Source organism: Pseudopipra pipra, chromosome 1 (genome assembly GCF_036250125.1).
Source record: "Pseudopipra pipra isolate bDixPip1 chromosome 1, bDixPip1.hap1, whole genome shotgun sequence".
NCBI classification, from domain to species: domain Eukaryota; kingdom Metazoa; phylum Chordata; class Aves; order Passeriformes; family Pipridae; genus Pseudopipra; species Pseudopipra pipra.
Window position 1 is genome coordinate 77,699,482 of NC_087549.1, and position 13,362 is coordinate 77,712,843.

At 34.4% G+C, this 13,362-nt stretch overlaps 1 protein-coding gene across 13 annotated transcripts in view; it reads right to left on the reverse strand.

The window, feature by feature from the left end:
* CDH18 (cadherin 18) overlaps positions 1-13,362 on the reverse strand; it is a 501,066-nt gene that overhangs the window by 126,155 nt on the left and 361,549 nt on the right. For all 13 annotated transcript variants that reach the window (XR_010432152.1, XM_064662041.1, XM_064661985.1 and 10 more), the window contains 2 exons: positions 10,105-10,399; positions 3,626-3,745 (listed from right to left, as the gene is read on the reverse strand). Coding sequence is in view for 12 of the 13 variants with exons in the window: in XM_064662041.1 (XP_064518111.1) it covers positions 3,626-3,745; positions 10,105-10,399 (415 nt within the window). In the remaining variant the exon portion in view is untranslated. The remainder of the gene's footprint in view (positions 1-3,625; positions 3,746-10,104; positions 10,400-13,362) is intronic.

Genomic DNA, 13,362 nt, shown 5'->3' on the forward strand with positions numbered 1-13,362 from the left:
ATGTCACAAACAGGCTCATTCTTCTCTTACTGACCATGAGGAAGAATGATTTATAACTGGAAAGATGCTCACATACTCAACATGAACCACTCCTGTAACTTGCCTTAGACATTCAGTCTATCCAGTAGCTAGCACCTGGATCTCCAGACTTCACACTTGATGCCATCTGGACAGACAACTCTGAGGCCTTCAGCTCCCCTCCAGCTGCAGGTACAGACCCACTTTTAATCCTGGATATGCTCACATATTCCCACTCAGCCAGCAAATTATTGATCCCCCAGGGCTTTTTACACTGTACATATCCAGGCCCCCAGTGCCCAGTGATATCCCCACATACACATTATGAGCTCCTAGTAGCTGGCTTTGGCATTGAGGCTATCCAGGAGCTGGCTCCTGGCTCCCTGGTCTCCCCTTAACTCACGCACAGAGACACAGAGATGCATACAGGGCTCTCATTCAACCCTCAATGTCTCCAGACTGGTCTAGAACTCTTGGCTCCTCCAAAAGCTGGCTCATCAGCCTTCTGGTCTGGACTTTTGGCCATGTGGATATCCATAATCCAAGCCACTCATCCAACTTGCTGTATACTCTAGCCTGAGACCTTTTAGTGATCCTACACTGGCATAGGCACCCATGCAGTACACACATAGTCTGCATTTTCCAGTTTGCAGACTCACAGACTCATGGTCCAGCTCCAATTGCTGGCACTTAAACCTCCATACAAACATGCATACAAGAGAGACCCTTTACTCAGGAAAATAGTTAGAAATGGGGCATAATAAGACACAGGACACAGGACAAACTGCTGATCAAGGACAAGGCATAAGCAAACAACGGTGCTGAGCAAAGCCTGTTTGCACATGGATGGCCCCTTTAATCTTCTTATCCCCCTATTTTCATTTGCTTTTCCCTCCCTAATCTATCTCAATCCCTCCCTTTCCCTACCTGTGGTTCTTTCTCTAAACATCCAAGAATAAGTCTACACAATCCCACGAAGCTCTTCCCTGTATCCCGTAATGTGTCCCATACTCCTGTAGGAAGTACTTCTCTCAGTCTGAAGAGCAATCAGGGCAGCATTTCCTTTTGACTTCTCATGGTACGTTTCAGTCCTGGCACATGGGGCTGAGGCTGTCCCGGGACAGCCCCGGGAGGAGGCTGGGCTTGAGTCTAATTAGGACAGGGGATTTACTCTCCCTGCACTGCATCTCTGTCCGACTTTGGGTGTGTGTTATCTTTTATCGGATAAGTTCTGCCAAGAACACAATTTTTTCTGCTTCAGAGTTTGTAATTTAGTGCTGGCCCTTCGTTATATTTTAAATGTATGAGTTCTATAACCTTTTTTAAACTATTCTACTCTAGGCTTCTAAAAATCTATAACTTTAAAGTGTTAATATAGTAAATTGTCTAAAATCACATAGGAAGCACTAAGGTAGAAGACTTCTTACAAGAGTAATCACACTAGAGCTATAAACACCTTGATATCTGCTTCTGATAGCTCCAAGAAGCTCTACTGATTGTTAATAACCTTAGGCTTCACAAACATTATATTCAGTCATGAATATTGGGACCTTTCTCTTTCCCTTTTTGCTTCTTTTGGTCCTCCTTTGTTGTAAAGAAAGTTTGCGCATGCCAGTGTAAATTCATAGGACATCCAGATAAAATATAGTTAAGATGGAATTGAACAATTGAGGTATTAGGAAAAGTAGGTCACAGAAATGCTTGTGATTCAGAAGTAATGTTTTTAGAAAATGAGTCTTAAACCCCAGAAATTCAAAGTGAAATTTCATAGTGAAAAACTCAATTTTTCAAGACTTTCCTATCATTTCCAATATTCTATTTCTTCCCATTATATCATGCCAAATTAAATTAACTGCTATTCTAGAGTTATAAAAAGCCAGCTTATAAAACCAAAAAGGCGTTCTCCTGTTTTTGTTTCATTGTCTATTTATCTAATTTTGTCATTTTCATATACTAAGGTATCAAAATAATTTTCATATTCTACACAAATATTAAAAAAAGTTTAAGTTCATAAAGAGTTATTAAATCCCTGTCAAAGTTCAAGGCTTGAGAGTGAAATACACTGCCATCTGCTTTCCTTATGATATACAGTGATGTAACAATACTATTTCTTTTGTGATACACACTTGATATTGACAATATCCCTTATGATTCTTCACTGACTGATATCAGCTTCAGACCACAAGTTCCACACCATTATAAAAATAAAAAATGCAGACCATTGCCTCAGAGTGCCGAAACAGCAGTAGAAATACAAAACAGGGTTTCATTTTTAAGTAACACAAGGGCAGAGAAAGCTGGAGGACTGTACCACTGATTTTCCACAACTCTTACTTGTTAACATGTACCCAAGAGTGGTTTTCACCTGTGCACCCAGTACTTTACCAGACTGTTCTCACACATGGCTGGGTAAGGTGTGTGCCAGCAGATGTTCACAAAGCATAAAGTATATATGAACAAGCCTGCCTCAGGCTTCCGTGCCAGCACCTTGTATAGTCCTCTAACATGATCCTGTCAGGCTTTTGCACTCTTAGGCCTTGCTAAGATGAGCTCACAAATTTATAGAACATTCTAGATTGAGAAAGATTTTCCTCAGGGTGTCATGGAGTTCAGTCTCCTAATCAAAGCAGGACTAACCTCAAAGCCAGCTGAGATGGCACAGATATACTTCTCTTGTAATGAAGCAAGGGCACACCTCCAAGTACCACAGAGATTAATGTACACAAGCAAAGAAACTTAAATGCAAGAACATTAAAATGAAAACTATCTACACTTCACTTCAGCACATTTTAAAAATCACTATTATTCCCTACAGTTAATTAGGGGAAAATACACTGTTAAGTGTATTTCATTTGTCCCCCTCAGTATTAAAGCTTTGATATAGATCAGGAAAAACAGTTACAAAATTCAGATTAAAAAATGTACTTTTTAAAATTATATTTCTTCATTATTGAGGACTAGAAATACACACTAAAAATGTATAATCATGTTAATATTTAAGATCATCCTCTTTAGAAAATCCAAAACTACTAACAATTCCCAACCTCAAAAGATATTTCTTCTATCTTTAAGTAAACCAATTTGGATACATTATACATAACCTACAGTTTGTGGAAAAAAGGAAATGGTGATGCATAAAGTTTAAGCATAAATATTTCAGTTCATTCTACTTCTTAAATGATAGAATAAATTGGCAGTACTACAGTTTTACAAATACAGAATGGTAATAATTTATTGTGGTATATGTGTTGAAGCACACATTCAATTATCCTCCTAAGCATTTAAAATCATAATGTATTAGGCATACTTGAGTCACTTCCTAAACAGAGGCTTGAAAAGATGAAAGAGCGCTATTCCAGTTTGGCTGAATGGCTAACATCATGACATGATGCAGAATTAATTCTGTACACAGCAGGCTCACTTTAGTGCTCAGCAAAACATAGCAACTCCTAAATTTCATAGTGCTAAAGCAAAAAGCAGGATATAAAAGGAATTAAAAAACAAAAATCCCACACACTTGCATTTTGTACATTGGATTTCACCCACTAGACTTAAATAACTGCAACATATTAGCCAAATCCCACTGACAGAAATATAAAATACCCACCTGTTTTGGGATCAACTGAGAAATATGGCTGTCCCTGAAGAATACTGTACACTACTCTGGCGCTGTTTCCATATGTGGGATCATCTGCATCTGTGGCTGTCACCTGTAGAACAGATGTACCTGTATGTACAGGAAAATAAAAATTCATTGGTAATAAATATAATTTTATGACAAATATTTTCAAATGCATTTTTGAAACCTTTACAGTCTTCACATTCTACAACTGAGAGATTCATAACATTTTCTCTATTTGTTATTATACTACCATTTAGGAAAACTAATTATACTAATTTGTTAAAATCGTTTTTGTCTTTCTTTCTATATATGTATATGTAAATTAACTACATACATATAAACATAAATAGTAATGACATGGCATGCATATTTATGCATGTTCACACACATAGACCTCAGACTTGGATACTGATTTTTGAAAAGTTCAAATTTATGGACTTCAGGATTATCTTCATCCACAATACAAATTAATGTTGAAGTATTTAAAATAACTTCCGTAAATGCCCCCGTATCAATAAAGGATGCCAAGGGAATAAAAAATCTAGCTATTGGAAGGCATTGAAGATCTCAAAAACTACTAGAACCTTGCTAGGGATCCAAATTAGAAAGATAATGAGTAAAAGACAATTATTTTTATGCTAGTAATAAAAACCACTAGAAAAATAAAATCACAGTTTCTAGAATGTCACAAGGTGGGATAAGTTATGACAACATTTTTTAGAATATAAAATGTGTAAGTATTGATAGATACTTAGTAAGATAGAATAGAGATAAGTGATTTTACTTTTTCCTATATTTTTCATGTTTAATGATGAATCTTTTTTGCTATCACTGTCAAACACTTCACATAATTAATCAGTAAATGAAAGATTGCACTTTAGTAAAGGTTTAGCCTTCATTCCATTTGTTTATCCTTCTACAGACACAGCTTTCTACAGGTTTCTTTGGTTCACCATCAAAATACCAGAATAATAAACAGAACAGGATGCTGTGATGTAACTCTGCATCTGAAAATGGCTTCTCAGGTAAATTAACCACTGAGGCATCACCTCCACTCTGGGGTGTTCAATTTCACATCTTAGTTGTGAGGAGAAGTACATTTTTTAATTGAAGCCCTTGATCTCCTCTACTTGTTGTACTTTGATTTGCCTTATGAAACAGTTTCAGAGCATGCTAACTAGATTTCTGCAGATGAAACTGAACCAGGAGATGTGCTTTGGCAGCACACCTGCTGACTTTTATTCTGACTGTTTATTCTGACTGCTAACAGGCATGTAGTCTCAGAGATCAGACAAGAGCTAATCTGAAATAAGATTTCCCAAAAACATATGGCGGGGCCATCAGTTCCTCAGTTACAAATGTTTACCTTTCTAGATCAATTTCCATTGCACAGAACTATTTGTTGATGTGCACGCCCTCAGTGTACAGTGAAAACAGAAGTACCTAAAATCATGGGGACTCACTTGAGGTCTAGCGAACTAAGTATGCAAATCTTCACACTTTCTTCACTCTTTGAGAAACTCTTCTCTCATTTGTGCCACACTAACTTGGATACCCGGAGTTGCTGTTTTTATCTCTACTGGAGACTTAGTAAAACGTATGGCTCTGATCTCTGAGAAGCCCAAATGCATACAGTCTCATAGATAAATATATTCACAAAGCAGATATAAGGATATCTTGATGAATTTGACATTAAAAACTGTACTAAAATCAAACTGGAGCTGCAGCTGGAGTCTGTTCATAGTTATTCAGAAGTTAATGGTAAAAGTAAATTTATTACTTCATTTATGTTTATACAGAAAGGTAAACAAATATGAATTAGTTTGTGTATTTTGTCTTCAACTGTTCTAGGAATCTATTCAGCTGTATTTATTTGCTATCTAAACAAAATAAGGGTTCCTGAAATCACTTCTGATCACTTCAAAGAACAGACAATGCATTTTCCCCCCTATTCTATAGCTTATTGAAATGCTATAATGATATATTTCTGTAACCCAGTTTTCCAATAATTTCTAATTTGAGAGGAACTTGTATGTTTCAATCTTGTGGAATCATTGAAGTCTAATAGGTTACTGATAAACAATGATTTTATTTTATTTTTTTAGTTGCATACAGCAAAAACAGGTATAGTCAGTCACCTACCAGTTTGCTATCCAGAATGCTGGGCAACTTCCACAACTTTTTATCTATAGATTTTCCTGTTTCCAGGAAAACAGTTACCACCACGGTGAGTTTGAATTAGCACTTTTCCCCAGAATTCTAGAAAATTGAAATGGATGAACAGATTTTGGCTATTTCAGAAGAAAGTACCAGAACTACTGAGATTTCATAGTTCTCTTATCCTTGGGAGACTTTTTTCTCTCTCCTTATTTTAAAAGGTAAAAAAGAATCTGAGAGCTTATATTGCTCACTGATGTGGGACAAAAGAAACAGGAACGGTAAAAGGGGATATCTCACATAAGCAGCTGACAGGCCATTTTAGCATAAATGGAATGCCATTGTACCTTAAAATTTGCCACAGTGATTTTCTAATACAACTGTATCTCTCTTTCAAGACACACTTGATAATAGTAATTTAGTATTGAATAGTGGCAAAGTATTCTCTTTCTACCTAAAAGAACACTTAGAATCACAAATTTTAACTCAAATTCCCACCCTACCTCTCAAACTCTCATTCAGTAAAGCTTAATTTTTTCACTATCTTACACAAGCATGCTCAACATTTTGTAAAATATCCTTTTGCCTAACTCTTGCCTGATTTTTTGAGCACCAAGGAAAGGCAGCTTGTGAAAGCTGTGGGTTAGAATGCCTTGCAAGAAAAAAAGTAAAGAGGGTACCTTTGCGTTCCAACTACTCCTTTCAAAGTTAGCATCATTCAGGGTCGTCAGCATGACAGACAAATCACAATTCAGGATACATTTGTATCATTTAGATGCAGCATCATTTTTTGTCCTTGAGTTACGTGTAATGAAGGATTTAAATAGAGAAGTATAAAGTATAGCTACCTTGCTATTTTAAATGTTAACAAGCCTGAAAAAAATCATCTGATACAAAAGATAAGGGTCTAATTTCTCCAGAGACCGCAGGAGAGATATGAACATCTGACCCAGAGGCATACCTTCCATTCTTTCTTCACTAACTTACTGTGAAAGTGCCTGTCAAGAAAAACTCAAAATTTTGCTATGAAAGCAATTTGTCACTCCAGTTAGGCAATAAAAAAGAACTTTTTTTCCCCAAAGCAGAGTCTCTGCTTATTCAGAGTATAACTTCCATTACACATGCTTTCCCACCACATGTCAGAGATTAAATATTGGGAATTCTGTTTCCTTAATTAATGCTTTATACAGAACTATAAAACATGTCTGTATGCTCTGAACACCACATTGTAAGCTTTGCCTTTTTTGTGTCAAAAAAAAAAAAAAAGGATTATTTAATTGTGGAACCAAACTGTAGTTTTATTCAAAATATATTCCTTTGTTTTTCCCTTTTTTTTAATATGTTTGCAATAAAAAAATTTTAGTGTTATATATCAAACAAAAGATGAAAGGAAATACTTCAATTTGTCTCTCTGAAGACAAATTTTTAATGTTTAATGAGGCAGTTCAATAAAATATGTCTGTTGAGAATGCAAATCTGTATGCATTCTGTATGCATGACTTTCCATAGTTCGCTGGACTGTTAAAACCTCAAATGGATCAATATTGAATAAAAATTAAAAGAAGTGAAAAGAATGCGAAGTTTTTCCTGCCTAACTAACTGAATTCTTGGTATTGTCTTAGAACACTAATGAATCAACAAAATGTGATTTTAGTTTCACAAAATGGGAAGTTAAATAGGCACTTCTAATTAAAATCATGTTTATGAACATGAATATTGTCTTCCAGATTATCCATAATTATGGCTGCCTCACATTATAATACCCTGGAAAGAAGTTCAGAAAAGTCCACTATATCTGTTAATTTCTGAAGTAGAATTTATTGGGAATATTATTCTTATCACAGAATCACAGAATTGTTATGGTTGGAAGGGACCTCTAGAGATCATCTAATCTCGCCTCTAAATTACCTCAGCATTAAAAGCTTAATATGCAGAGTTTCACTCATTTTGCAGCTGACAATTAACACATATGAAAGTCTTTTACTGATTAAAAAAAAATTCTTATTTCCTTTTAATTTACATAAAGATGACTTTCATAAACCTTAAAAGAGGCCACAGATCTGTCAATGAAACTGAGTTTTTTGCACTGCAGAAGAAATAATTTCAGATATAAACCTTGGATCTGGAGCCAACTTTTAGGGAAAAGGTTCAATGAAGGCAAGGAATAGGTGTTTTCTTTCAGCTCTTTCAGAATAGTACATAAAGGATAAAGTATGTTCACTTTGTGTCACGGTGAACACTGTGATCTAATATTTGGCAACAGATTTAAGAAAACTTACCTATACTTTCTTGTCAGTGCCCTCAAAAAAACAGAAAGGCCATAAAGGTCCTACAGCTTTTACAACTAGATTGAGAAAAGTTCAAATTGTGGGGGAAATACCACCTAATATCTTGAGGAGACAAATAAGAACCTGCTAAACATCATGCTAAACAACATAATGGAGATCAGAAATACCACCATTCAGCATGAGGACTGTTGGAGAAACACAGTAACATTGAAAGGTCACATTGATCGTGAGGAAACCATAAGAAATTTTTAAAGTAGTGAAGCATCCTTAGAAATTCATAAAATAACTAGAAGAATTCATAAAATAACAAGAAGTTCAGTTATGTATATACTCTGCAGCTAAGTGTCATAAAACATGTTAATTACAGAACAAATAAAAGTGGCACAGGTATCTCCATAATTTGAAACAAAGAATGTATCCTGTGGAAACAATAATAGAATTAATCTTCCTGAAATTGCAGGCAATAGAATTCTTTCAGTATGCAACAAATACAAACAAATCAGTGAGAAAAAAAGATAGCGATAATAAATTTGCAATGAAAAATATAATGTATACCTACAACATATGCATACCTGTATGATGCAATATGAAAACTCAGTTTTATTCACAGAACACGAAAGTTTTGTGAAATAAATATTTAACGACTTGCCTCAGGTACAACCAGTAAAGTATTTTATTTTTAAAACATGTGCATTAATGCCTTATTTTACCACTAAAACTTCATTGTTCTACCATAATCTACTCTGGTTTATAACCCAAAATACCATTCCAGACTATCTATTCAAATTATTCTTTGGGAAACAGTAACTTGTATGATGTAGTTGTATGGTAATACACAGTTCAGATTACTGCAGAATTATGACTAACATTTATGTAAGAATGCTCCATTTTGAGAGGATGAAAAAGAGAAAAAAGAAAACTTTCATAAATAGAATACAAATAAAAATAATAATATTAGCTAATTTTGATTTTGAGGATCATACTGATCTCCTTTCCACTGTCTTTCCCCCTATGCAGAAAGTAAAAGGCTTCCAAAGGGGAAGGAAATAATCAATTAAAATGGTCTCCATTAAAGATAAAGGAAACTGAAGAAAGAAAAGGATGGAGTTACACATTTTTGGAGACAGTTGATAAAGGAAATTAATTTCTCATTAAGACAGTCTGTGGTGTAATGAGAGATAACTGAGATAAAGTTTAGATGCTACTGAAATGAACTGCAACTCTAACAGTAAAGCTTTGTGCCACAGTGATTTATCACAGACAGTTGAAGAGGTTTTGTACAGACTCACAATATTTTTACTGGAAGCTTTGTGCACTCAGTGTAGTAATTCACACAAAGGTGTTATGACATTATTCATAAAAATACTGCCCTTCTATACTTACATAAATTTTTGTTGGCAATTCCTCTATTAGGGGAAAGTTATAAAATCATTAGAACACCGGAGAAGTATTAAATAAAAAAAAAAAAAATTGATTGCTTAATGTAGTACCTTAAAGAATATCTGAACTACATAACCAGAAAAACCAAAGATCAATACTTTTTAGAACTTCACTTTATAAGAACCTTACTAAAGATAAATAAATATATGTCTAAAATAATCTAGGAAACCACCATCTAGGAAACTACTATTCCTTTGTATTTGTTTAATTCTGTGAATTGCAGAGACTGCTTCTGTATACATAAGAGAATGCCACAAAGTGTGTAGTTGAATGAGGATATATGAATATATCGTGTTTCTAGCATGCAAAGAACCATTTGCCCAGGAATGTATGTTAAAACATTCAAGATTAAGAGTGACTCTCCTCTTACAATCATCATGTGTGTGTGTACTGTTTGCTTAATATGAATGTCACAAGTAACATACAAAGTTGCATTTCATGTTTTCTTATCATCTCTTCTTAATTGTAATATCTTTAACATACAATCAATGATACGAGGATGTGTTATAACTTTGACAAAAAGTAGTGGCATTTTCACTTATTAAAACATTGTTGAATAGAACAGTTTCTTTTCCTTACCCATTTCAGACATCTCTGGTACAGTGACAATGTATGGTCCATCTGTAAATTTTGGCGCATTGTCGTTGATATCCTGCACTTTGATAATAAATTCAGATTCAGGCTCAAGTGGCTTGTTTGTCCGTCTATCAATAGCTTGGGCATGAAGCACATAGTGTGTCTTCTGCTCTCGATCTAGGCTTTTGGTTGAATGGATGTCTCCAGTCGTGTCATCAATAATAAATATAGTCCCTGCCCCTTCTCCAGTGAGAATGTATTTGACTGATCCATCACCTTTGTCGGAGTTGGAATGCAGCTGTAGAAACACAAAAAATCATATAAAATAATTATTATATTTCTTTCAAGATTATTGCACATAAGATATAACAACTATATTACTGTTAGCACCCCTCTACTTAGTTTTTTCCCTTTCCATCTCTTTGCCATAATTTCTCATGTGCTCTTTCTGGCAACCCAATAATTTTGTTCAGGGTTACTTCCATCCAGCATAGTTGATTTCTTAAACTGAGATTTCTTGGGTTCTATGTCCATTCTAGAAAACTTCACTAAATCAAGAATATTCTAGTAACTGGGGTGGTTTTTGTTTTATTTCATTTAGGTTTTAGTCCTTCTAGCAGTTATTTTACAGCACTCACTGCTAGAAACCCTGTCTTAAGCACTGAACTGCATGAAATCACACTGAGGATTGTTTGCTTCAATATAAGGATATCTTCAGTCTCACCACCTACATTTTCTTCTGTGTCTGCAAGGACAACATCATTTACTGTGAAAGGAAACTGCATAGTGTGACAGAGGCAGATGTCTGTCCAGGATTACTCTCTCCTACAGCAAAACACAGGCATTTTCTTTGGATTTTGTTTGTTTATTTTTAATCAGAAAATCAAACAATTTGCTTGTATTTAAATTATTTATACTTAAATAATGAAGTTTGACTGATACTTCCAGCATTTTTATTGTTCATAACACACAGTTTGTGCTATGAAATATTCATTAAATATATTATACCCCCTCCTTGAGTAGAATAAAGCTTTTATTTATTTGGGAGAGGAGGGAGGAAAAGCCACTAAGTACAGTGGTTATAACACAAGATAACATGAAACAGCTTCCCATTAAGTCTCATTGCTTCTAACCTGACTTTAAAGAATTGCTTGTTTAGATTAAAAAAGAACATGTGTTGTCTGAAAAGGAAGGATGATTTTTATATAAACTGAGAAGTTTTGTGGGTTTGTTTTTTTTCTTTGAAATGACCTTGAGAACAGAATGTATTTATTCAGAAGCACAATTAAAAGAAAGTGAAAATGTGGAAATGAATAGCCTCGGGTGCTGTGCAGTTATACTGTGTTGTAAAATCAGAAGGGAAACTTTCTATTTAAGAAGACACTCATTCTACTGCCTTGACTATTTCTCAGTGTATGCAATGTGGCATTACTAAGTTTTTATACAGAATCTGAGCAAAACAGAAGCAGAATGAAAGATATTATTTTTAATTAATGGAATGCAAGGTGTCAGTTTCCAGACTCATTTTCATTCTCAGTTCAAAAACTACTCAGGATTGGATAGAGAGGAAATAAGACTTGTAGGGTAGAAAACATCTTTTTTCTTACTTAAAACATAAGATACAGAGATGCTGCTATTTTCTCACATACTACTAGTACCTTTTTTGCAGGTCTCTGTCTTGCCTTTAAAACTATCTACCTTGCTATTTGTAAAAGCAGTTAGCATATGGCACTTGACGGAATTTTTCATCTTGTATATTAAATCCATGAAATTATGGTGTTGCACATAATTTATATCTTACTGTAGGGGGCCTTGGAGAGGTGAAATCTAATAAATTTAAGATTTTCAGCTCATATAAATCAGTCAATGCACTATATGCAAGCCACAAGAAGATCTAACAGAATAACCAAAACACGACTGAGTCACCACAGTGGACCCTTTATTCTTTCTTTGTTGTTGTTGTTGGTTTTGGTTTTATTTTGAAAATGGAAAAAAAAAAGAAGCAGAAAAAGAGTCTGACTTTGGCTTTGCCTTTGTACAACAGCAGAACAGTCTTACACATTTCGTTTACAGTAGTCATTGGCAAAATTAATAATTTCTTACCCTTAGAATAACACTGTATTCTATTAACAAAGGAATAATTCACTCAATGCAAAATGCCAGGAATCCAAACTTCCTATGATGAAGTAAAAATGTTCTTTGAAGTGATTTATTCCTAAAAACAAAGAGTAGTAGGTATTCTTGTATTCTAGCCTAGGTTTGCTGGTATTCCGATTTTTCAGAAACCATCGGAGTTGTTTCCTCTTGCTGTAGGCTCCTTTTGTGATAAAATGAGCTCTAAGTGCTCGTGTTTGCAAATGATAACAGGAAAATGACAAATTTGCTGAGTTTATGAAGACATAAGGAACTCAAAACTATTCCAAATTGAAAAAGATCAGAAGAATCTCTATCCTACTTCTCTCCTTTTACCTCCATAAATGTATGTTAAAATATATTAAGATATATCAGATAGAGATCCAAGCAAAAATCACTGCATCAATAACTGGAATTACGAAAGTATGAAACAATTAAAAATTGGTTACATTGCTAGGTAAGGAATACATAGAATAAAGAACTGCTGTAGAATTTAAGAAGTAAGGTTCTTCAAAACCCCAAATATGAACATACAAATGACATTCCAATACCATACTGCAGAAAGGCATGTTCACAAATTCACTGTGATGGCATGAAATGGATGGACCATTCTGAAAAATTAATAACATTAGATATTTTTTGTTGTAAAGAAACAATTGCTTCTACTTGTCAACAGTGAGGAAAATCCAGGTACATTTTAGTCAGATGGCTTTTACATCTAACAAGAAAATTTAAGAAACACGAGAGATACTCAGCTGATTTCACAGCCAACAAATTATATATTATTCCTGCTAAACATTGTGTTACCCAACAAACTTCAACTGAAAAATGCAAGTAGTGATATCATTAGAAGAATGTTATCTGGGTATTAATAATCACTGAAAGCCTTCAATTTGCAACTACATCTTTTAAACTTCAGTTGTATGGCAACAAGTGAAAACAAGTAAAAGCTATGAGAAGTTCCTGCTTCCTTACTTCCTGATATTTCTTATATTGCTTGAAATATAGCACTTTGATTTAGGCCTTTTAATTTCTAATGTTAAATTTTAAATTCACACGGGAGGATTTTGCATAGCAAAAGACCTTTTCTTTTGTCAGTTGGTTTATATTTCAGTTTTTCTGCAAAAT